Genomic DNA, 25,305 nt, shown 5'->3' on the forward strand with positions numbered 1-25,305 from the left:
ACCTGAGTTCGATCACAGCGGAAGCTAGTGTTCAGGTAGCCAGCTCAAGGTTGACTCAGCCTTCCATCCTTCTGAGGTCAGTACAATGAGTACCCAGCTTGCTGGGGGGAAAGTGTAGATGACTGGGGAAGGCAATAGCCAACCACCCCTGCACCCCAGAGTCGGAAATGACTGGTGCTTGCACAGGGGACTACCTTTACCTTTTAGCATGTTTAGACTGTTTAATTCATTTTATAGTTGTTCACTTCAAACAGCCATGTATAATAATTCTTTATACATTTTAGTCCTCACTCAAGGATTAAGTTGCTGAAAAAAATAGAGCATAAGTTTCAAATTAAAAGGTAATTAAATGGATCCTGAGGGATGAGCGAATTGGAACATTTCGGAGCTGGTAGGATGGGTGCACTATGCAGAGAGGGACTGCTCACCCTGCTGGTTTTAGGAAGAGATCTATTCTAGCTCTTGCAGATGAAGCAGCAAACGGCCCTTCCTTGCTTATACAAAGAATTATATCCTCACAAGGCTGGATTGCAGTTAAGTTAGGTCTTTGCACTCAGGGCACAGAATGAGAATGATGAATAGAATGCTTCACAGCCATGTAAAATATGCCTTTATCAGACTTAACATCTACTGTCCCCATATTTGGGATCAGGGTACCGGTCCATCAGGCAAAATGAGCTCTGGTATCCTTTTTAAAGAAATTAATCTGGAAGTCAATTTAGTTCAGAGTCTGCATATTATTCTGCCTTCCATACAACCTCTCTCTCACAGATGCTGTTGCGTAGGGGATCAAGGACCCTGCAAGGTACCATATATATATTTTAAAAGCAGTGCAATTTAATGGGAGATTGTGAAACTAGGCTCGGTGGGACCAGAGTTCAGATCCTTACTCAGCCATGAAGTTCACTGAGTAATCTTGGGCCAGACACCCTACCATGCAGGGATTGTTGTGTGTGTGTATGGGGGGGGGGGGCGGATACAGTATAATCATGGATGGCACTCTGAACTCTCAGGAAGGCTTTATAATGTCTTTTTATTATTATATATAAAAGGCTAAATAAAAAGTAAAAATAGACAAGACATAACTCATTCATTCTTGTTTCCTGGTACCTATTGGGTTTCTGCAAGGCATGCAGAAACCTAATGGGTACAGCCTGGTATGGCAAGAATAAAATTACTTGGGGAGGGTGGTGAGAACACTTCTTTTTCATGTTGCATGATCATTAAAGAGTACTTTTCTCAGGCCCATTCACAAATTCTGTGTGACTGTTAAAAACTAAAGGAGCCTGTGCACTAGGTATATGCATACTAAAAGTGCACCTCTTTGCCTTACAAATAGGCCCAGAGTGCCTGCCCTTGTTTATCCCCTGTTCTTATGTTTCAAACAATTTTATTAGTAACATATAGTAATATATTCAATTTCTTACATCATTAATAACTACTTTTTTCCTCTATCCCATATATTACTTCCTAACCACCCCTCCCCCCCTTACTTGACCCCCCCCCCCGTGTACTGTACTTAAAATGTTAGTAGGTACCCTTAATTAATAAGAACCAAAATTCATATCCTCCTCCCAAAGCAGAAGCACCGTAGCTCCATCGGCGCTCCAGAGAAGGGGCACCCAGTTGGATCTCCATTGGCCGAAGGCGAAGGGGGAATGCGCTCTTGCTTCCTGAACTCGAAATGATCTTGCGGGAAGTGCAGGGCGCCTCCTCCCTCTTCCCGCACGTCTAGGCTAGCGGGGAAGGGGGGCTGCCAGTTCTGTCGTCAGGCGGACCGGAGATCCCTCTCCGCAGAAGTTGGGGAATCCGCGCGCCGCTGGAGACCGTCTTGTCAATCAACCGAGCGCCGGTGGGGGGAGCCCAGTCGGGCGGGGAGTTCTTCCACGCCCGGCGACCTAAGCTCCGCCCCCTGTTTTAGGCTGTGACTGTGAGCCGAGCGAGCGCAGGTGAGGAGGCAGGAGCTGTAGCGCGAGTGAGCTGTCCTCGACCGGCGCTCGCCCGTCTGCCTAGTTTGAGCCATGCTGCCTGCTGCTGTCCGGAGGTGGTTACACAGACCGAAGGTGAGGCAGGATGCTTTTCGCGGCTTTAGCAGGGGCCACGCTAGCCCTGGAGGCTGCTTGCCTCCTTCTCTAGTCTCTCTGGGGCAGGCCTGCCGCCCCCCTCCCCCCGGTTCTTGGCTTTAGAAAGCTGCTCGCGTCGGTTGCCGTCCTTACCCGAGGAACGCCTTTGGTTGTCTCGTCCATGATCCCTTTTTCCTGTCGGACCTTTGAAAAGAATCCTCGGCTCTACTAGTTTACTTCCTTACAATCGCCTTGGTCCAACCTCTACCCTTTGAGCGTAGTTATACCGCTAAAGATGCCAAGTCAGGGTTGTTAATGCTGGTCCCTTAGTCTTTGGGCATTAAGAATACCCCCTTTTGTAATCGGAATGACTAAAAGAGGACAAAGAAAAGCTTTTTCTCACTCTTATGGTAGCTTTATGACTATATGGCACTAGGGAGTGGCCGTTCTAAATTAATGAACGTTGGTTTTCAAAGGTGTGGTGTTGTCTATGTGACTGTACCTCTTCACACTTTTCTCTCCACTCCTCCCATCTCCTCCTCATGTGTTTCTCCCCGGTGGTAGTAAACTTAGGAGGCTAAAGAGTGAAGCAGATGTAGTGCAGCTATAGTAAAAGCAGCTAATGTGTGCGCTCCCTCCAGCGGCTGCTGCCTGTGGCTGTCAAGAGCTCTGTTCTGGGTGGTGTTTACTAGGTGAGGGTGGGTAGGGTATGAGTGGTAGACTGTTGTGTAGCTTCAGGGTAATTGTGGGGTTTGGTGACTCCAGTGGTGTTCTGTCTGTTTGTTTGATTCAGAAGAGGTGCTGCAAAATTTTATTCTGTTTTGTGACTATTATTAGTCGTGGTTAGATGTGCTCCCTTACATTGGTTTAAGACCATGACTACTACTGGCAAACGTGTCTTGTTCTTGATGCTGCTGAAAGTGAATGCCATTTGACAGATCAAGGTACTTGTATGCTCAACCCTTCAGCAAAGGGCATTGGCCTTGTCCTAGTTGTAGACCAATTCTGGATGAGGTTGAGAGTTCAAAGAACTCTGTGTGAACTGGTGTTGTGCCATCATTGCTGTGGATGGCTGAAGGTGTGGGTGGATGCAATTGCCTCTACAGGAATCATTGCTGTCCATTTGCTGGCAGGGGTTTGACTTCCTGCTGCCTTGTTTATGACTCACCTTCTATTGAGCCAAGTACTCTAAGGTGCAATTCAGAGAGAGTAACATATGGTGTATTTGTGGGAAAAAAAACCCTCTTATGATTGCTTGTACTGATCATGGGAATACAGCTAGGTCAGCATTGTATGCCACAATACTCATTTTGGAATCAGTAGCTAGCATCCTCTTTATGTGCCATTGCTTTGAAGGAACTAATTTCCCAGGTCTCTCTGAGTTACAGGAAGAAGGATACCCTCCCCCCCTTGATAAAAATGGGGGCAGGTTTCAAAAATCAGTCATGATCTAAAGAGTTATCTCCGAGGCAAATAATCTTGTAATTGAAGTAGATTATGAGTTGGGGGCAAACAGAGAGATCTTGATGAACAGCTTATAAACTGCTGGTTAAGTGGAGTGTATCTGAACTCAGGAATTTAGCAGTATTACAAAATTGTTTTAGACAGTTAAATGGAAGAAAAGTTGTTCTGTGTTGGAAAAATTAATGCTGACAGATTTGGGGATGGGGTATAAAAGCTGTTTTAGGAATGAAACTTCTCACATTTAAGAAATCCATTTTGTTTAATCTTACGCTTTTATTGTGACATTGAGATATTGAATACTTAAATAAACAAATCTATTCTGTCAGTTCTTGTGCTTTTTAAATAGGTTTGCAGCAATTGTGATGATATACAAAGTGGTACAAGGCACAAAGACTGAAATTTAAGGCTAGGAAGAAAAATCTTAGGGCTTTAAGTTTCAGGACCAGAGAAAGAATTCAATATGCTCTTGTTTAGTATTGGCTATTTAGTTCCCTCTAGTATTCATAATTGAACTTAATTAAAACTTGTTTATCTCCATTGATCATTGGGTCTGAGACTGAAGGACGATGATTAATAGCCATTTTGGCTCTAACACAGCACTGTGATAGGAAATGGAAAAAGGAAATATTAAAGATGATCTGTCCTTATAACAATGAGCAGTAGCTTTTTGTGTGTATAAATTAACAGGCATTCAGTTGCCTCAAAAAGTCACATATTTTGAAATGCTGTGAATGTATGCAGCCTTGTTTAAGTATAATTGATGGATTAAAAGCCTGATGGTGAATCAACTATTTTTATTATTTGATGGACAGTCTTCTTAGTGCCATATTAGGAAAATAGTATTTAGATCTGCACAGTACAATTGATGGCAGAATTGGTCTGTTAGTAGTCTGTATGGTTAAATGCTTGTTCCCTATTTTTTTTATTGAAAATGGGACCAATTCCAACTTCAGCCATAGCTTTTCTACATTTTAATGTTTAATATGCTGTTTAACTATAAGTTTTGACTAAAGCAAACAAGTGGGGCATTTTAAGTCTTTCATCCTGTTAGTATACCTCAGATTCTTCGTATTCATTCGGGCAGGGGGAGTCTGCATCATTGAGAGCTGGGGTTGTTTCACAATGAAGGAAGGGAGAAAACCTTGGTGCTATTTGCTTTTTACATTGATTATGCCGATATAATGCTGTTGGCTAGTGTCATATTGTGATCCACAAACTTTTTATGAAGGTATTTTTTTTATTTGATGGCTTGGTCTGTCTCTAGGGGAGTAAGTTAGCTGAAATGCTGGTGAACTAACATAACTAGTTTACAAGCTGAACTGCCCATATTGAAAGGTAGACCTAAATTTCATTGAGGTGGTAAGCATGTCTGGGCTTATTTCTGTGGAATGTAGGTGGGGACTGTTTCTCTATTTAAAATTGTTATCTGTGTATAGAATAAGCAGCAGCCTGGTCTTCTCTGTAACATGCTAGATTTCTATGTGTAGAATCCCCCCCATATAAGGAGGGGTATTCAGATGTGTGACCATCTGTCTGCAGTCTGAAGTGTTTACAGGCCTGACACAAGTTTTTACCACCTCAGTGAGAAATAGGCCACAGTTAGTTACATAGGATTTTCAGAAGTTTTTAACTGCTAGAAAGATACAGCAACTGCTGGCAGTGGAAATGCCTTTCATAAGAACCATTCCTGTATCACCAGCTGTATTTTCTTACATTGGGTCAGGAAAATGCTGCTTCTTGTTGGGTGTGGGGTTTTTTTCACTGGAAGAAGCAAAAATAACTCTAGTGAATGGTCGACAGGGCCGTATCTGCTTACTCCTAGAAATACCTGGTAATGAGCTAAGAGCCTAAAATTGTTTATGTCCTTATTCTATATTACATAACCTCAGCAGACTACTTATTGAGAAATTTGCTTTTATTTTTGAACAGCTACACACACATCCCCTCTTGTCTAGTGTTGTTCACTTGTTTTTTTACAGCCAATGAGATTCATATAGCATAAAAGAAGAACAGGAATGTCACTGATATGAACACCTGAGGGAAAGCCAAAGGGGGTATTAGGTGTGTTTGCTGCAGCATAGAAAAACAGCATCTACTTTTTAATATTTGTCGAGCTGTAAAAAATCCAGCATACTTCTCAGATTCTCTCTTGGTAGGGACATATTTGTCTGAACTGCTGTGCAGACACTGATCAAAAAGATTACAGGTCACAGCTTGTGGAGCGCACATCTAGTTTTGATCATCAGCCCTAACTATATCAGGGGATTGTAGTATTACACTGCTGTTGCTTTGGAGAAGGGTGTGCCTTCTTGCCTCAGCCTGACATATTTCCAAACCATATTGTGGGGAGGCAGTTTCTGTGGTTTCTTGGGGCTGCTCAGGGGCTCACACCACTGGGGCACAGCATGCTCCTGTAGCAGGAGGTAATAGCAGTGTTCATTCTAAGCTGAGTTAGTGTGAGCTAGCTAACAGATTTTTAGCCTTCAGCTCACACATTTTTGTTTTAGCTCAGGAAAAATGGCCCCAGAGCACACTAATTTATGCTGTAGCTCACAACTTGAGTGCCAGTAGCTCATAATGTAGAATTTTTGCTCACAAGGCTCTGCAGCTTAGAGGGAACATTGGGTAACAGGTAGCTTACCTGCTTGGGACATTACAGCTGTTGCCCATGGGTAGAGCCTGTTCTGTTAACTCTTCTGGTTCAAAAGGTGAAGCTTGTATCTTGATTGCCTACACATGCCGCAGTAGAAGTGGTAGTCATCTTGATGGGCAATAGTAGAATGTAGAAAGGTGTTTCATATACAGTATCAGAACAGTTGTTGGGGGAGGGAATAGCACACAAAATGCAAAGGGGAAACTAAAATATGGGGTGGTAAGAAAAGCTAAATTGTATACCAACATCTATAGAGCCAGACCTCTTGATTCATAAAAAGTATCACATTAAAATGTAAAATGCATTACTAGTGCAGAAGTCTGAGAAGCACATGACTCAAAAGTGCTATCAATAGTGTGAGCAGATGTAGCAAGTTCATTTAGGATGCAGAGATGGTGACTTGTTTTGTAGTATGGGTTAGCATTCTTAAAGAACTGGTTTCTTTGTGTGAAGCCTTATGAATTCAGTCTGTGAAACAGTCCAATGATTGTCATCATTTGCAATGGTGGCAATCCTTTTTAAGCTTCCCTGGGAGAAAAGCACCATTCTACTATGGTCCAAAGAGGTGTCTGAAGTTTGTAACAGCTGAAAACAGCAGCATCTTGTGATAAATTAGAAAAATTCCCAGGATGCACTTCAAGGTGTGGGCTTTGGCTTGCCAAGACATATACAGTGGCTATGGTTGCTAACCTTCAGGTGAAACCTGTCTCCCAGAATTACAACTCCAGACTGCAGAGATAATTCCCCTGGGGAAAAATGGATGCTTTGCAAGGTAGATTTTGTGGCATTATACACTGCTGAGGTCTCCCCCCCGCCCCCAGGCTTCACCACACAAATCTCCAAACATTTCCTAATGTAGAGTTGGCAACACTAGCATCAATGTGCTCATTTTAAAGATATCATATAGCTCTCTGTTGATTGAACATGGTGGGATATATTTTGGAGTATATGCTTATGCTGCACTTACTGTGTGGCCTATACATTTTCTCAGTAGTGATCCTGTTATCTTGTTAAAATTATTAATATTTGAAATTTGCATTTGTACAGTTCTTCTAGAAATCTAATAGTGATTTTCCCATTTAAATACACTGATTACTTTCTTGGTTCATTAGCCACTTCTCTACTGATTATAATCCTAAATTTCAAGGAAGTAATCTACAGTGTGATTCGCAGTGATGTTATGCAAATGTTGAATATGTTTTTGCTGGTGCTGAAAATGTATAGTAACCGGCCTTCAAACTCTGATGATAGACAATATATGGTAAAATCTCAGAAGGCAGCATAGCACTAAGTGATGTTTCCAGTAGTGAAGCATAGTTATTTTAGTCCCTTTAATATGTTTTTATTTTCCAAGACTAACTCCGTTCCCTTCTCCTAGGTGCTTGAATGGAGGACATAAAAGAGAGGTGCCCGTTCCTCTTTTCTCACAGTAGACTTCAGTGGAGGCAGAATCACCTTTACTCTTCACTCAGGTTCTCTTCGTAGTCTAGAGAGCAAGGGTGTCAAACTCATTTGCTGGGAGGGCTGGATCTGACATAAATGGAACTTTGTGCAGCCGAGCTATGCATGTCCTAAAATGTAATGCCAGAGAGAGGAGATGTACACTTTATAAAGGACACAGGCAAACACAAAGACATTATTTTTTAACTTAATATACAAACATGCTTAATACTCTTGCACAATTAAAGATATTATTTTAACTTAATATACAAACATGCTTAATACTCTTGCAAAATTTTGTTTAAAACAGAACGGTAGGGAAATAGTGGGATTTTGCAATGCAATTTTAAAAATAAATCATCAAGGAAAAGCACAAGGATCACACAGCAGAAAAGTTAAAAAAAATAAAATGCTCTCACCCTGAGAAAACATGAAATGGCAAGGCATTACAAGCTCCCCCCACCCCCAGTCTACTCAGATCAGCAGTGGCTCTCCAGTGCAATATTCCCCTTTGGCTGTGGGTTCCCAAGTTAGAAAACTCACTAGGCACTAGTTCTCATTTGATTTGAGAAGAGACAAAGCTGACTCAGAACATCCACGCTTGATCTGCCAGGACACAACTCCAGGAAGCTTCAGCTGGCCATAGGAAACCTGGGAAGTTAAATCTCTCCATTGAAACAAAGTTACAAGGAAAAGGGAGCGCATTTTCCATTCCAGTCTGCTCTGCCTATGGGAAATCTATTCCACATTTTCTTTGCAGTTTTGCTTCTGCTTTAGCCTCTGCAAAGAGAAGGCAGCTGGGAACTTAGGAAGCCTCCAAGCTTTGCAGGGTGAGGACGGGAGGGGGGAGAAGAGAGCCCCGGGGGCCTGACTGAAGCCCTCTGGGGGCCGGTTTGGCCCACATGCTGCATGTTTGACACCCCTGCTCTAGAGATCTCAGAAGAAAGGGGGAGGTCATAAGTTGTGCAGCTGTGTGGAGCAGAGATACACTTATACTTGTTGTTCCAAAGCTGATGTGACATAAGGGAGCACTGCTGAGCTCTCTGAAAGTTATTCAGAATTTGAACATAGCACTTTCCCTTGGTTAGTGCTGTGTGCAAACTCTGTTTTTGTGTGTTCTTTCCTCCCCATGATTGCAAATGAACTTCAACCCATTGTTTGTGGGGTGGTGGTGCGGTGGTGGTGTTGTGCAAACATGGTTTGTTAGTTTGGATGTAATAGTGAACTCTGGTTTGTGCCACACTGTTCATTGCTAATTGAGCATGCAAGGGGAAGAAGGAACAACTAAGCACAAGGCTTGAGAGCCAGCTTGGTGTAGTGGTTAAGAGCTGTGGATTCTAATTCAGAGAACTGGGGTTTGATTCCCCACTTCTCCACATGAAGCCAGCTGGGTCTCAGAACTCTCTCAGCCCCACCTACCTCAAAGTATCTGGAAGGGAAGGTAATTGTAAGCTGCTCCAAGACTCCTTTGGGCAGTGAAGAGTGGGGTATAAAACCAGCTGCTCTTTTTCATCTTGTTCATGAAGTGCTGGTATATGATTAAACCATCACAGTATCTTCCAGAGGTTGAATTAAAATACATTTCAGAGGGGATCTTTTTCTTGAAATGTCAATGAAAACAAAGATTTATATGGGATAGAGAAAAAGTAATTATGTTATAAGAAATTGAATATATTGCCATATGTTACTAATAAAATTGTTTGAATATAAGAAAACAAAGATTTATTCAGTAAGTCTTTTTTTGGTGAAAATATTGGCGGTGTTTATTTTTGCTTATAAGACTAATTCATTGCTTTTCTCTTAAATTGACATTGGGCTAAATGCATACCTTTATTGTGTTTGTATGTTTTCATGTCTTATAGATTTTGTCTGGTATTTCAGAATTTGTTAATATAACTATCTTTAGCCATTACTGCTTGGTTACAGTAGAAGTTTTGAATACAAATTGTTTTCAAGTTTGCAGCTCTGGTTTATGCCCAGTATAAATCATCAGGAAAAGAAAATAAGCCATTTGGAAAGAAGCAGAGTTTAGTATAATTTATTAAGCATTTCACCATGTCTGTCTGGTTACTGGTAACATGGCTTGCTGACCCAATATGAACTAAAGGTTACTGTTCATTAATACCCAATTGAATTAGTCTAGTAATAGGCATATGACACCTCTCATCATTCTTATAAGACCCACTTTTTTCTATGGCAATGTTATCTTTTATTAATTTTCTACCATCTACAGTTACTTGCTTCATTTATAGCCCATCTTATAGTGGGCAGTGAACAAAGGGTCATTAGAGCCCAGGGTATTTAGTTCCATGATGGGGTGGGGAAGCTGATGGAAGGAGTGCTGATGCTATTCTATAGCCATCATTCATGGGAAACCAAAGGTCTAGCTGCCAAGTCTTGCTTCCTTCTCCAGATATGGGATATGTGTCATTCAGTAAATGCAGGAAGAAGGAATGATGTGTGTGATTGGGAAGAGACTATGTTGGACATAATTGATGGTCTGGCTGTACAGGTCACTGCAGGGCCAGTCCTGATGAAACTGGCCATGAGCATGTAGCTGCTGTGGTTGTGATCATCATTAATTAGATTGGTAGTTAGAGGAAAAACAAAGCATAAACACCAGACAGCTTAGCACCAAACAACAGAAGGAAAGGAAAGGTTCTCTGTGCAAGCACCAGTCGTTTCCGACTTTGGGGTGACGTTGCTTTCACAACATTTTTACGGCGGACTTTTTGCAGGGTGGTTTGCCATTGCCGTCCCCAGTCATCTCCACCCCCCCCCAGCAAGCTGGGTACTCATTTTACCAACCTTGGGAGGATGGAAGGCTGAGTCAACCTTGAGCCGGCTACTTTAAAACCCAGCTTCCACCGGGGATTGAACTCGGGTTGTGAGCAGAGCTCAGTACTGCAGCTTTAAGACTCTGAGCCACAGGGCTCATACAAAATAACAGAGGCCTCTGCATAAATGCCGCCTTCTTTTGAGGTTTTTGGTTTGTATGCTAGGCATTGGGTTTGGGGGAGTAGCCACAGGGGAACAAAGCAGAACTGATATTGGGAGCAGGGTTCCCTCTAAGCTAAATTAGTGTGAGCTGGCACATAGTTTTTTTACCACACATAGTTTTTACTCACACATTTAGACTTAGCTCAGGAAAAATGGCCCCAGAGCAAACTAATTTATGCAGTAGCTCACAAAGTAGAATTTTGGCTCACAAGACCCCACAGCTTAGAGGGAGCATTGATTGGGAGATAACAATGTTTAAGTATAAATGGTTGAGACTGTGGCACAATGTGATGGGGAGTTTAATTCTTTCCCGGTGCATGACTTTCCCAAAGTTTGGCCTCCTGGACCTATTTGCCTCATGGGATGAAACTCACAAATACTGGTATGTGTCTCTTTCCCTCTGCTCCAGGTTTTGGAAGCCCCCCCCCTGCCCCGGAACTTTTATGCTGTGAGCCACCCTGAGCCCGCTTCAGTGGGGTAGGGCAGGATATAAATCAAATAAATAAATAAAAAAATTGTTTGGATGAAGTCCCACACAAATGTGCTTGCTGGTTCATTCTTGGATAAAAATATAAAATGCAACTCCTTTGTGCTTCTTCAAGCTCTGTCAGCATCAGCAGGACTAAAAGAGTTGTGCTCCACTGGTTCCTCAGGCAGCCTTGCTCACAGGAAATTGAAGATCACCATAGAAGTTCCTACAACATGGCAGGGGGGAGGGATTGATGGGCAGGTGGATCAGTAGATCAGAGGAGAATGTCAGGGAGCCATCCTGTTATCACTGGCAGCTGCTGGGATACTAGCCCAACCCCCATATGCCAACCCTGCCCGTGGGGCAGATAACTACTCTGATGAGGTGATAGAGATCAGAGAAATGGTGTGAAAGATAGCACTCAGCCACCCCACCCCATGCCACAGTCCAGTCTGAACACAGAGAGAGATGCTAGTTATTAGTAACTGTGAGGTAATTTTCTTGTAAAAATTTCTTTGGCTTCTAGTTCCCTCTCCCCCATCCTCACAAACAGGGAGGTTTGGCTAAGAAAGTGTTTCTTACATGTTTTCTGGAGTAGGCTTTCAGATTAAGAAACCATTGATACTATAGCATGTTTGAGAAACTGAGGAACAATGTTTCCCTGCAGCAGGATCACAGGAAGAAATCTGTGTGAGAATCAAAACCAAAGCCTAGTGAAAGTTAGGTTTGGGGGCTGTTTTGCCCTTCAGTGGCATTTTTAAAGTCCCAGGCCTAACTATCACATGCCCTCTGCTGAGGGTTAGTCAAGGCATGACTTGGGTGGAGCAGCTGGCTTTGCAGTTGGTGGATGTGCAATGAACTGTAGTGATGTTTGTGCGCCTGCAATTATCCTTTGCAAAAGAGCTGTCTGCCCTCCCAGCATACCTGAGAGGGGTGTGTATTATGACCTCATGCTCTGTACATCCTGAGGTGGCTGTATGATTTCATCTTCTATACAAAGCCACTAACACTTTAGAACTAGCTATGAAAATGATGACTTGTCTAAAAATTACAGTTTAAAAAGAGGAAATAGTGATTCCATTCATGCTTGTGAATTAGTCTGAAGTTACTTCCCTTTCCATCCGGCTGTGGTGTCTCAAACTGGAGGGAGAACGGTAGATTAAAAGGGCAACTGGGATTACATAAGAACATAAGAGAAGCCATGTTAGATCAGGCCAATGGCCCATCCAGTCCAACATTCTGTGTCACACAGCGGCCAAACATATATATATATATATATATATATATATATATATATATATATATATATATATATATATACATACATACACACACACACACACACACACACTGTGGCTAATAGCCACTGATGGACCTCTGCTCCATATTTTTATCTAACCCCTTCTTGAAGGTGTAGATTATAGTCTACACCAGAGCATTATACATAAAGCAGAAGTAATTCAGTACCAGTTATGTGATATTACATGAGAGATGGACTTGCTGTGATAGGTGGAAAATAGCTGTGTTAGGAACACATTGGGGAATACGCCTGGCTGAGCACTCCAGCAGTTTTCATGGAGGGACAACATGAAAAAGGCACAGAGTTATGAAGGAAATTAGAGATTGAATGGAAGATATAGGTTTTTTAAAACTATAGGTAATGTTTAGAGATGGGCACAAACTGGAAAAATGTGGTTTGGTTTGGTTTGGTTCATGGCATGACCCATTTGCAAACCACAGACTGTCGCAAAATTATAACCAACTCATGAACTGGTTCAGTTTGTGAGGTCCATGAGGCAGTAGAACAGCCCCTGACATGCTAGTAGCACCTATGTTGCAGAGAATCTCTAGCTGACTTTCCTCTACCTGCTTTACAAGTTTGATGAGGACTGAATTTACGGGGTCTGAGTTACATCCCTCCCCCCCCAAAAAAGAAGATGCTCCCAGGAAAGTGCTTTCTGGAGGAATGACTGTCATTCTAGCTGTATCTGAAGAACTGAGCGATGACTCAGGAAAGCTCATACCCTACTGCCAATTTTATTAGTTTTTAAGGTGCTACTGGACTCTTACTCATTTCTCCTGTCATTTTCCCAGAAAGCACTTTCCTGGGAGTACCTTGTTTGAGGGGCCCTAACTCAGACCTTGTAAATCCAATCCTCATGAAATGTTGAGGGCAGGCAGAGGAGAGACAGCCAAAGGTCCCCTTTGAGTTTTGTGTCTCTAGCTTGCAGAGGACCTGTTGTGTATACTCCTGAGCCTCCTGATTTTGTGCCTGTCAAAGTGACCACCAGCGGTCATTTTGACAGATGTAGATTCAGGCTTGTATAGAGCAGATCCTAAAGACATCCGGGGAGACATCTGTGAATTTCATGTCTCTAGCTGGTACAGGATCCATTCTATACAGTCCTGAACCTGTGCCTGTCAAACAGCTCCTCTTCATGCCCTCCTATGTTCCTCTTGGTGCCCTCTACATGCCTTCTAGTTGTTGCATTGACTGAGCAGAGACAGTCTGTCTGGGAAGGTATTTGCTCACAAACCAGCATGAACCTCCACAAACATCTTGAAAGTTTGTGGAAAGTTCATGCTGGTCACCCTGCCACAAACTTGACTTTGTGAAGCACAAACCGGATAAAATTTGTAACAGGCTTTCATTCATGAGCCACTATTTGCTCATCCCTATTCTTGTTGGATATCTCTGCTAGCACTGCTTATTTGTAAGCAGTCAGCTTAGTGATGACCTGGTCATGATGTTGTGCTTGCCTTGATTGGGAATTGCAGCCCATCCTTTAGGGATTCTTGAAGGCTCCTTTGGCTGAATGGGTATCCTGGCAGCACTGTTTGTTACCACAAGAAATGTAAATAATTATGGAGAACTCTACCAGTTGAGGACCAATGAGCCTAGCTCCATATAAGCATATGTGCATTGTCTTTCTAGAATTTTCCTCCATTTTAAGCCAGCAGTATTTTCCTGCATCTGCTCAGCATTGCATCTGTCCTTTGCTCAGTCTGAAGACTCAATTAACAGTGCTAATAAACTAGTATGTTTGATTGCAGAGAGGGGCAGCAGTAACTCTGGAGAATGAATAGTGTATGGGTATCTAGAAGCAAAATGACTGTATGTTGTGGCATTTCTGTTTGGTGTAGTGGTTAAGTGTGCGGACTCTTATCTGGGAGAACTGGGTTTGATTCCCCACTCCTCCACTTGCACCTGCTGGAATGGCCTTGGGTCAGCCATAGCTCTGGCAGAGGTTGTCCTTGAAAGGGCAGCTGCTGTGAGAGCCCTCTCCAGCCCCACCCACCTCACAGGGTGTCTGTTGTGGGGGAGGAAGGTAAAGGAGATTGTGAGCCGCTCTGAGACTCTTCGGAGTGGAGGGTGGGATATAAATCCAATATCTTCTTCTTCTTCTTAATTGTGGTATGAGTTTGTTTGGGCAACCATCATTTGGTTGTGTTTGAAGCAACTGCAAGTTGCTTGCTGGTTACCAATCCTTGGAAGCCAAGCATCCCTGGGCGGCTTCCACATGGATGCTTTCCCCCCCATCTTGGCTTCCCAAACTGGAATGTTTTTTGTTAAAGCCCATATGCAAAATTGTGCTGTGCTGTAACCATCCTGTTTTCAGGTTTCCCCTGTTCTCTATACATTCTTTTTCCAAATGTCACCCTTTCTCAAATGTCACCTTGATATTTCTTTAAAGAACACTGTCCAACCAGGTTAGAATGCTGCCTGGAAGGAATGGTGTGTGTTTTCCTGCCTTGCACTATTTTTCTTTCATCATCCATTTGTGGAGCCATTTTCTCAGCATTTTTTTTCCTGCCATATCATGGGAGACCTTTTTGAGTCTGTCTGTTTTATGGCAATTGCTATAGCAATGTATTGTTGCTTATCCGTGTCAAATTTCAATGTGAAATTGAACAACAACAAAAAAGAATGATGAGTTTCCAGTGCTGAGGTATACAAAGCATGTGTGTGTGTGGGGGGGGGGGTGTCAGAAAAAAGATAAGAGGAAGGCATGCAGAAAACTCCCATGTGCAGAGCTCCTTTGCTAATGCACATGCCTCTCCATTTACAGCAACACTGAAAGCCATGTGGAGAATTCTACCCATGTGGAAGGCAGCCTGGGGCATGTTTTGGAGCTCTGTCAAGAACTCACAGGAATTGCTAACCTGTGAATTTAAATTGGTTTGTAATCCTTCCCATCAGTGGAGTCATGGATGAATATTGATGACAAAGTCTATTGAACAATTCAGCCTGTTTCTCCCCATCAAAGTCTACTCAAAGGGGAGGGCAAATGTGAGGGCATATGTGCTAAGTGAAGTAAGAGAGAGCTGTCTAACAACTTTGGAACAATATCTGGTGATTTCTGGCTTGTTGCTGCCCTGGCTAATTCAAGTAAATGTGCTGACCCTGCTGACTTGCTCAGTGCTAATCTTGTACGGGTTTCTCTTGGCAATTTCTAACCGCATGCAGCTAGACAGCACTGAAATGAACTATCTTGCAAATAAGCCCAAAAAACTAAATGAGTTGTTTCATACTTCTATTAGTCTACCTGTTATTAGTTTATGTTTCCCATGTAGCATGAAAGAAAATAAGGACCACTTCCTGGCCTGGTCTTCTAGGGCAATTTCATACTTTTTTGTAGACAACAGGCTGTCTACCTGCCTGAGTTGACATATCTCTAGTATATACTTAACTCAATCTCTCCTCCCTCCATATCCTCTGGCTTGGTATTCCGTTAGAGAATTAGCTAATTTTTAAGAATATTTAGGAACTCATATACCATTAATGCATTTGTAGAGCAGGCATGCAACTACGTTTTCAGAGCACATGGTGCTTTGGGTGTTTGAAGTTGGGACCAATTCATGCTGAGTCAAGGAGCTCAATGAACTCTGGCAGCCTGTTCCATGCCTACCTGCTTCTGTGCCGCTGGGCCCTTGGAGAACAGAGCTGTTGGGCGCGTCTCTTCCTATTAGGGTTGGCAGTCTCCAGGTGGTAGTTGGACATCCCCTGGGATTACAGTTGATCTCCAAATGACAGAGGTCAGTTCACTTGGAGAAAATTGTTGCTTTGGAAGGTGGACTCTGTAGCATACCCCACTGAAGTCTGTTCCCTCCTCAAACCCTGCCCTCCTCAGGCTTCACCGCCAAAATATCCAGGTATTTACTAACCCAGAGCTGGAAACACTATTTCCTATGCTTGCTAGCTTTCTTTCTCATACGCACTCTTCTCCAGTGGATCATAGTTGTGCTCTTTTTGCAAAGACTTCTGAAATTTCATATTCTCTCCTTCCTTCTAAAGGAGGGGTCTGAGACCTGTGGCTTGGGTCCTATGATTAGTTCCATGTACTCTAATCTCTTCCACAGAGCTTTTGTTTGAGCACTAGGTTTAAGTCTTGGTCTTAAGCAGTCTTGTAAGGTCCAGCAATGACTTACCCAACCTCGTTGTTCTCTGTTCAGCGTTCTGATCCCAGGCTACTGTCACAGTTCTTCTATGCTGATGAGAGAGTGACTCGAGTGGTAACGGAGATCAATTGTCTGGATGTGGAGACAGATCCTCAGCAGTACCTTGTGCTTCTAAATCAGCTGCACCTTAGTCAGGTAAGATGGGATATTTCAGGGCTTAACAAATGCCAGGCTGTCACAGTGCCTAAAAAATTCATGGTGGCATCTAGTGTTTCCAGCAATTATTTTATTGTGACTGCTCTTGGTGATCCTCAGTACAAGTACCAGGCTTATTTATAATTTCACTTCTGAATACTTTTAAGTATGATATAAAAATGCATTATGTATAAAAATCTTGTCATAGGTACTCTGAATGGCATAAAATTAATGTATAATAGTAGATGAATTTATTTCTAAACCCAGTCACTTTCTATACTGACTCCAATATCCAATTAAATTGAACTTTTCAAAGTAATAATGGAATTGTGGGGAACTGGAGAGGAGCTGGGTTACATTTAGAAGTTAATTTTTTGTTGTAGTGATGACAACCAGGGTTACCACCTTATAGAATGGCACGGCAAGGAGATCATTCTCCAAAAAGTAATTATTCAAGATGGCTTTTCTGTACAGATAATGCGGATACACTGTTCAAAATATTTCACAGTCTTATTTGGATAAATGATTAGGGATTGGGGTCTATACTGCCATGTACAGCTTATTGTAAATAGGATCCTATTATGCAATTTTTGTATTGCTTAATGTGTTATGTTAATACTTATGCTGTCCTCCAGTTCTTTCTGACTATGCTCCACCACAACAACTTCACTCATGTCAGCAGGGGTTTCTGTGCATGCCAGCCTGCAAATGGTCAAAATCAATAGTTGCCCGTATTGTGCTTTTTCTGTTGAAGCTCCCATAATGCATTGGCTACTGGACGTCTGTTTTTGTTGATTGTACTGACTATGTGTAATCCACCTTGAGTCCCTGTGAGGAAAGTAATAAAGTTTTATAATATTACTTTTGTGATAGCTTTTATACAATTACAAGAAACTGTGAAGAGCCTAGGATTAGGTTTTATGGTAGCAATAATGAGAATAAATTGTTATTAAAATACAAACCCCTGAATGCTGAAAAATGAGCCTGGTGTCTAAATTTTTGGGCTAGCTCCTAGTGCCAATGAAGATTAGCCAAGGGGCAGTTAGACAGTAGAGTTGTGATCAGAACTAGAGGCTGGTTGAAAGCACAGAGTGAAAGCTGAACTCAACTCACCATGCAAAATCAGTTTAGCTATTTTTCTCTCTATGGGATTCTGTAACTGAAAGTGATCCTTGCAAGGTGAAAAAGTGGCTAAAACAGTTTAAGGTGCGAAAGTGCAGTTGAGCCCTCAGAGGGCATCTGCTATAATGTCTGTATCTGCTGGACCTATGGAGCAATGAATGCTGTTCAGAAAGGCTCAGACTGCAAGTTATATATAAATCTGACAATGTAGCCTGCTCACCACAGCTTGCACATATTTGTACATGACCAGCCCCAGTGCACAGGCCGGGTGAGCAGGGGATGAGGGAGCGATGGGCAGTGCACGATGGTGGTGCTGCTGCGCCATCACTTCCCCTGCAGTACACACTTTGGAGGCTTCCTTGGAAGTCTCTGAAGAGCACAATGTTTTAATGGTGCCCAGCTGTTTTTGGGTTGAAAGCAGCTGGGCACTGCTAAAACAGTACACTTGCATAGTGCTCTCCTTGCAAGGAGTGCACTACGCAAACGCTGGCCCAGCCATGCTCAGGCTTCCCGCATTGCAGGAAGCCTGTTCGGGGTCAGGGAGAGCTACAATGCTTGCGTACCATACTCTTTGCAAGGAGCGTGCTATGCAAGTGCTGGCTCTGGCTCTGCTCAGGGGAGAGGGGGCACCCAAGGTGGCCACCTACCCTGCCCATTCCCATGCGCCGGCTCTGTACATGACATACTGTTGATGAAATTGCAAAGGTAGCTTGGAAGTTTCTCATCATTGATTAGAGGGGGGAAATGTTACCATGGGTCACTCTTGATTGATGGAGCAGCTGTATTCTAGAGTCTCCTTCATTTTCCTCACTTCCTGTCAGCACAAAAGTTTGTTTCTCTGACCATGCAAATGCCAAAACCCGCTTTCCCTTTCTGGGCCAGTGATGCCTCCTGCATAACTATTCATTTGCTATCTCTGAAATGTACTTGTGCTGAGAGTACTAATGCCTTTTCCCATTCTGTCAGGCTGAACTGTTAGCCATCATAGAGCAGATAATGGATGAGTGCATCCCCAAGGAACGTCATGGCCGTGACTATGTCGCCAAATTCCCAGAGGACCTTCTAGTGGACAGTCTCCGGAATCACATGCTGTTTGCTGCTGAGGTAAGTCATGAGGGAGTGATAGCCATGTTGGATGTGCTGTAGTGCATTAGAAGAGGGGACCAACCTACGTTCTGCTGTATGTCATAAATGAAATGGCGCTCAAAATGTGAAGGGCTAAAATAATAGATAACTAGATTCCTTGATTAGTGCCACATCATGTTCTTCCACTAACCATGGCTTAATTTTAAGTTGTTATACAATCTTTGGATCCTCCTGGACAGATGACTACTGAACCCTGATGCAACATTGTTGCCTTCTTTATTGAGATATAGTCCAGAACTAATTTTGGAGTACACAGTTATTACAGTTGCTAGAGGGCACATCCTAACCCTGAAATAGATTGAAAAGAAGGTGTAACGTACTCGAAGCGGAGACGAGAGTAGGGCAACATGGTTTATTGGGAGCACGTTGCAAGAGAGCGAACACGCGGGCCGGGTCCCGCTTATATACAATCCCCGGTACAGCCTACAGGGTTGGTCAGGCCAATCCTGACCTGTTGAACTTCCCGCCACAGCTGTTGATGGGCGGGGAGATTCGCGCCCTGCACTCGGTCGCATATTATTTACTGATACACTACACCCCTCCCCCCCCTGGTTAATGAACATAGTCTTGCAGATATGCGGGAGGTCGGCGCTCTCTGGTGGACCGTCTGGGGAGGTCCTGTGGGGGAGGCGCCGCCACCGCATCTGATGCTGCGGGGGACCCTGGTGCGGACGGTGGCGGCCGGACTGGTTCTTCGGCACCTTCGGGCTCTGGCGGTTCCGGTGCTACCCGGGCCGGCGTTAGGGGTGATGGGGCCGCGTCCTCCGGTCGGTCCCCGATGAGCTCCTCTCCGGCTCTTGCCTCTTCTGTGTCTGCCAGTTCCTCTGGTAGCGTGCGGCGCCTCAATTGGTCTATGTGCCGCCGTAGTACCTGGCCCCCCTCAGTTGATATGTCGTAATGGCGGGACCCGGTGACTCGTAGCACTCGGCCCGCCACCCAATTGGGCCCCCTGGCGTAGTTTCGGGCGTAAACCGGGTCGCCCGCGAAGAAACCCCTGACTGCGTCCCGGACCTCGGGGCTCTCTCGGGTGTCTGAAGCCCGGTCAGGGTGTAGTCTGTCCAGCCGAGTTATGAGCTTTCGCCCCATGAGGAGCTCGGCCGGGCTAACCCCTGTGACCGGGTTGGGGGTGATCCTATTGTCGAATAGGAATGCTGCTAATCGGTGGTCCCAGTCTCCCTGTACAATACGGCCCAGGGCTTCCTTGGTGGTGCGGACCATCCGCTCTGCCTGGCCGTTGGTGGCTGGGTGGAAGGGGGCCGACCTTATGTGCCTAATAAGGTATCGCTGGAGGAACGCCTGGAAGTCTGCGGACGTGAAAGCGGTCCCATTGTCCGAGACTATGGTGTCCGGGATACCGTGTGTGCTTAAGACCCTGCGTAATGCTCGAATTGCGGCTGCGGACGAGGTGGACCCTACGGGGATGACCTCGAGCCACTTGGTGTAGGCGTCCACAATTATCATGAAGATCTGCCCCTGGAATGGCCCCGCGAAGTCGAGGTGGAGTCTCGACCATGGTTTCCTGGTGGACTCCCACCTAGTGGCGGGGGCGCTGGGAGGCTCGGGCCGCGACTCTTGGCACGTCTGGCACCTGCGGACCCAACTCTCTATTTCCCCGTCCATTCCCGGCCACCAGACGTAGCTTCTGGCCAGGGCCTTCATGCGAACTATGCCGGGGTGGGTCTCATGGAGGGATTCTAGAACACGCCTTTGCAGCGGGGGCGGAATCACCACCCTACTCCCCCATAGTAGGCACCCCTTGTGTGCCGCTAGTTCCTCCCTCCTGACCTTATAGGGTTTGAAATCTTCCCCCATGTTCCCCTCTGGCCACCCCCTCACCACCCAGTCGAGCACCCGTGCAAGTGTCTTATGTTTCTGGGTGGCCTTGGCGACCTCCGCTGCGTGAAGGGGCGGCTCTGGGAGGCTTTCCATCAGCATGACCTGGTGTGCGGGGGCGGGGTCTGGACCCGTTTCCGGAAGCGGCAAGCGGCTGAGCGCGTCAGCGTGACCCATAGCCTTGCCGGCCCGGTGTACCAGTGTGTAAGTGTAGGAGTTGAGGAATTGATTCCACCTCAACACGCGCTGTGACAGGATTTGGGGGGTTTGTCGATCTGGGGCCAGCAGGCCTAAGAGGGGCTTGTGGTCCGTGGCTATGGTGAACCTCCGCCCGTACAGATACTCATGGAACTTGCGGACCCCCGCCACGATCGCCAGAGCCTCCTTGTCTATTTGCGCGTAATTGCGCTCTGCCGGTGTCAGTGTGCGGGAGTAGTACGCTACCGGCACCTCCCTCCCGTCCGGGAGTTGGTGCCCCAGGACTGCTCCCACCCCATACGGCGACGCATCGCAAGCCAAGATGACGGGGAGGCCCTCGTCAAAATGGTGGAGCACCGCGTTGGACACCAGAACGTCCTTGACCGCCTGAAACGCGGCGGCTTGTCGTTTGCCCCAAACCCGAGGGGCTTTTTTATCCAGTAGGCGGTGAAGGGGCTCTGCTAGGGCTGCCTTGTGGGGGAGGAATGAGTGATAAAAGTTAAGGATTCCCAAGAAGCTTTGTAGCTCCGCTTTGCAGGTGGGGGCCGGAGCTTGCACGATGGCCCGTGTCTTTTCTTCCGTGGGGTGGATACCCGCTGCGTCCACGGCGAACCCCAGGAACTCCACCCGCGGAACCCCCAGCAGGCACTTCTCCCTCTTGACTTTTAGCCCCGCAGCCTGGAACCGGCGGAGCACCTCTCTTAGGCGGTTGCCGAATTCTTCGGGGTCCGGGGCGGCGACTAAAACGTCATCGAAGAACGGCTGGACTCCGGGGATCCCTTTAAGGAGAGCGTCCATTATACTCTGGAAGATCCCCGGAGCGACGCTTACCCCGAACTGTAGCCTCCTCACCCGGAAGGCCCCCCTGTGCGTTACTATCGTTTGGGCTTCCGCCGTCTTAGCATCTACCGGGAGCTGTTGGTAGGCCTGTGCCAGGTCCAGCTTCCCGAAGATCTTGGACCCCGCTAGGGCCGCCAGAACGTGGTTTACCACCGGCACTGGGTAGGGGTTATCCTGCAGTGCCTTGTTTATCGTGCATTTATAGTCTGCACAGATCCGCACCTCCCCGTTTGGCTTGATGGGGGTTACGATGGGGGTCTCCCAGGTGGCATAGTCCACAGGCTCCAGGACACCCTGGGCTGTGAGGCGGTCTAGTTCGGCCTCTATTTTTGGCTTTAAAGCGAACGGGACCCTCCTTGCCTTGAGCCGGATCGGCCTGACCGTGGGGTCTAGGGGCAGGGAGATGGCCGGCCCCTTGTAGCTTCCCAGGGACCCATCGAATACTTCGGGGAACTCTTTGCAAATCTCCCCGAACCCGCTGGGCGTTAAGGTTTGCCCCACCCCCTCCACGCGTATCCCCAAGGGTTTGAACCAATCCAGCCCCAGCAGGGTGGCAAGTTGGCGCTTTACCACCAGGATGTCCAGCGGCCCGTAGAAGGACCCCCTCTCAACTTGCACCCGCGCCCACCCCGCGATTTGCACCGGGTTCTTCTGAAAGTCCCGGAGTATGAAGTTCGCCGGCCGTAGTTGCAGCCGCTGCCGGGGGCACAGTTCCCTCAGGGTCTCCTCCGCTATGAGGGAAATGGAGGAACCTGAGTCCACCTCCATTTGGCAGGGGTTCCCTTCGATGAGGACTGCCACTTTAATTTTATCGGGGGTGGCGTGGGGCAAGTTCAGTACCTGTAGGGACGTGGAGTCTGCTGAGTGGGACTCCGCTGACTCGTGGTGCGTGGTCGGCCTCCGACGGTTGAGCTTGGCCCGGCAAGCCCTGGCGATGTGGCCGGTCTTCCCGCAACTCCGGCAGTCCCAGGTCCGGTACTGGCAGTCTCTCCGATCGTGGGAGTCGCCGCAGCTGGCGCACTTGGTGGCCGGAACCCTCTCCGACGCTGGTGGTCGATGGGCCGCTCGGGGGCGTTGGGCCGCTCTGCTGGGTGGGCCGGCGGGGCGACGCAGCTGGTAGGCTTCTCTCTCCTCCATGCGGTCGTGGTCCAGCTCCTCGTGGTGGACGGCGTCTGACCGGGTCTTGGGAAAGGTCCTGGAGGTCCTCTCGAACGCCACCGCTTCGCTGAAGGCGCTCTGGAGGGTGAGCTCTTCTTTGGCGAAGAGCTTCTGTTGGAGCCTCTCGTCGCGGAGGCCCCACGTGAATCTGTCGGCCAGGGTGTCTTCCAGCTGGGGGAAGTTGCAGTTCCCGGCGATCTTGCGGAGGGCCGCCAGATAGTCGGCGGCCGATTCTCCTGCCGCCTGGTCCCTCCTGTGGAACAGGAATCTGCGAGCCACCCGGGAGGGCTGCGGCAAGAAGTGGCCCGTGAGGAGTCTGATGATCTCCTCGTAGGATTTCTCCGCCAGGCGGGCGGGCGCCGAGAGACCCTTTGCGATCTCGAACGTGGCGGGCCCGCATACGCTCAGGAGAACATCCCTCTTGGCTCCGGCGTCGGTAACCTTGTTGGCCCGGAGGTAGAACTCGACCCGTTCCGAGTAGGACTCCCAGCCCTCTGGATTTGCGGGGTCGAAGGGCTCGAGGTGGCCGGTGATTCCGCCCTGGTTGGCCATGGTGGCGGCGGCGGTCGTGGCCGGTCGTTCGTTGCCCAAGATCTCCGTCGTAGCCGATAAGGCTAGAATCCCATCCTCGTCGCCAGTGTAACGTACTCGAAGCGGAGACGAGAGTAGGGCAACATGGTTTATTGGGAGCACGTTGCAAGAGAGCGAACACGCGGGCCGGGTCCCGCTTATATACAATCCCCGGTACAGCCTACAGGGTTGGTCAGGCCAATCCTGACCCGTTGAACTTCCCGCCACAGCTGTTGATGGGCGGGGAGATTCGCGCCCTGCGCTCGGTCGCATATTATTTACTGATACACTACAGAAGGTGAGATAGGGAGGGGCAGCCAGAACACAGGGCACTTTCCTGATCAGTCCATGTGCTCTCCTTTCAGTGTTTGATGGCACGCACCTACATTGATGTGGATGAGGCTGATGGTGTGCGGCTTCGACCTCTGGCCAAAGATCTGCTGTGCAGCTTAGAACTTGTACGGACAGTCCTACGGGAGCAAAGTCTGAGCCAACATGGGCCTTACTCAGACCCTGTCCATAGGGCACTGATTCGCTTTGATATACTCTTTGCAGAGTTTGAACTAAGGTATGTATTAAGCTCCTTTGGAATTGGTGACTATTCCAGAGTGAGTAGACAGGACTATGTTGGCCTCCTTTTAGAAAATGCACTACTTTGAGCCTTGCATGTATAGGGATATAGAGATGAAAAAGTCTAACAGCTGATCTTCGATTAAGGCAGTTTTGTGCTAAAGAATATTCTGGCTGGACTCAGTCAAAGATGTTGTCATAATCTCAAAGCAAAATTAGTGTTGTCTTCTGAGATTCATGCCAGCAAAGTGCTGGTTGTGATGGGAAACCTGAAGAAGGGGTCATATGCAGAACATGTTATTGATGGTGGCTGAAATGGATTTCACAGTCTGTCTCTTTTCCAGCTACGTGTCTTCATTGGTTTCAGTGAAGTCACCCGAAGAGATCTATAGGCAACAGGAGATTGTGGTGCTCTTCTGCGAAACTGTGGCCAGGTGAGGATTTTCCCTCTTTTCATGGCCTCTCGTTTGTGGCTTGGAAAATGCTTGAACAAGCACTGCCTACTTTTGTGTTGGAAGAAAACCAAGCATATCTGCCAAAACTTTGTTTGATATGGGAAATTTGGCTCAAGCTATTTCTAAGATAATTAGCTGCTTGGAGTGAGGTTATGACAGCTGCTAGTCATGTTGTCCACACCCTTCTTTTCTCATTTTCTGCACTTCTCTCTCACACTCATCTAGAGCTCTGAAGCTTGGCTACTTGACGCAGGAGATGATTGATGGCTACGAGCCGCAGCTGATGTTCACAATTCCCCGCCTGGCCATTATTAGGTATGTGGTTTTTACTAGTCATCGTGCGGTTGAGAGTAAATCTTTGAGCATTGCAGAACTTCACAGGTCAAGATTTCTGACATGTTTGTCGTGTCATTTCTGGTTCTTGATGCTGGCAAGACTGATATATTTCCAAGGCAGAATAAATCAAGCCAAATGACACTATGCAAACAGAGACTCTAGAACTGGAGACAGTTTAGTTCAGGGGTGTCAAACATGCAGTCTGGAGGCTGAATCAGGCCCCTGGATTGCTCCTGTCAGGCCCTCGAGCTACTGGCTATCATCTGCTTCCTACTCCCTTTCTCTTGCTTCCTTACGCATAACAGTTTGCTTTGCGAGGCTTGCTCAATTGCACAGGAGCTACAGAGCAAAACCTCAATTTTCTCCGTTGGCTGAGGGTCCTCCCTTGGTGTG

General features: G+C 46.4%; 1 protein-coding gene across 4 annotated transcripts in view; it reads left to right on the plus strand.

The window, feature by feature from the left end:
• The first annotated feature begins 1,902 nt into the window (after nt 1–1,902).
• The window catches only part of LOC132572764 (lateral signaling target protein 2 homolog), a 37,972-nt gene continuing 14,569 nt past the window's right edge, over nt 1,903–25,305 (plus strand). For 2 of the 4 annotated variants that reach the window (XM_060240160.1, XM_060240162.1), the window contains exons 1-6: nt 1,937–2,063; nt 16,544–16,684; nt 18,773–18,910; nt 23,917–24,119; nt 24,466–24,555; nt 24,802–24,891. In XM_060240160.1, the coding sequence (XP_060096143.1) occupies nt 2,022–2,063; nt 16,544–16,684; nt 18,773–18,910; nt 23,917–24,119; nt 24,466–24,555; nt 24,802–24,891 (704 nt within the window). In that variant the 5' untranslated portion in view covers nt 1,937–2,021. Of the gene's footprint in view, nt 2,064–16,543; nt 16,685–18,772; nt 18,911–23,916; nt 24,120–24,465; nt 24,556–24,801; nt 24,892–25,305 lie in introns of all 4 variants that reach the window. The other 2 variants (XM_060240163.1, XM_060240161.1) reach the window with 2 other exon arrangements.

The sequence above is a fragment of the Heteronotia binoei genome, chromosome 5 (assembly GCF_032191835.1).
Source record: "Heteronotia binoei isolate CCM8104 ecotype False Entrance Well chromosome 5, APGP_CSIRO_Hbin_v1, whole genome shotgun sequence".
Lineage (NCBI taxonomy): Eukaryota > Metazoa > Chordata > Lepidosauria > Squamata > Gekkonidae > Heteronotia > Heteronotia binoei.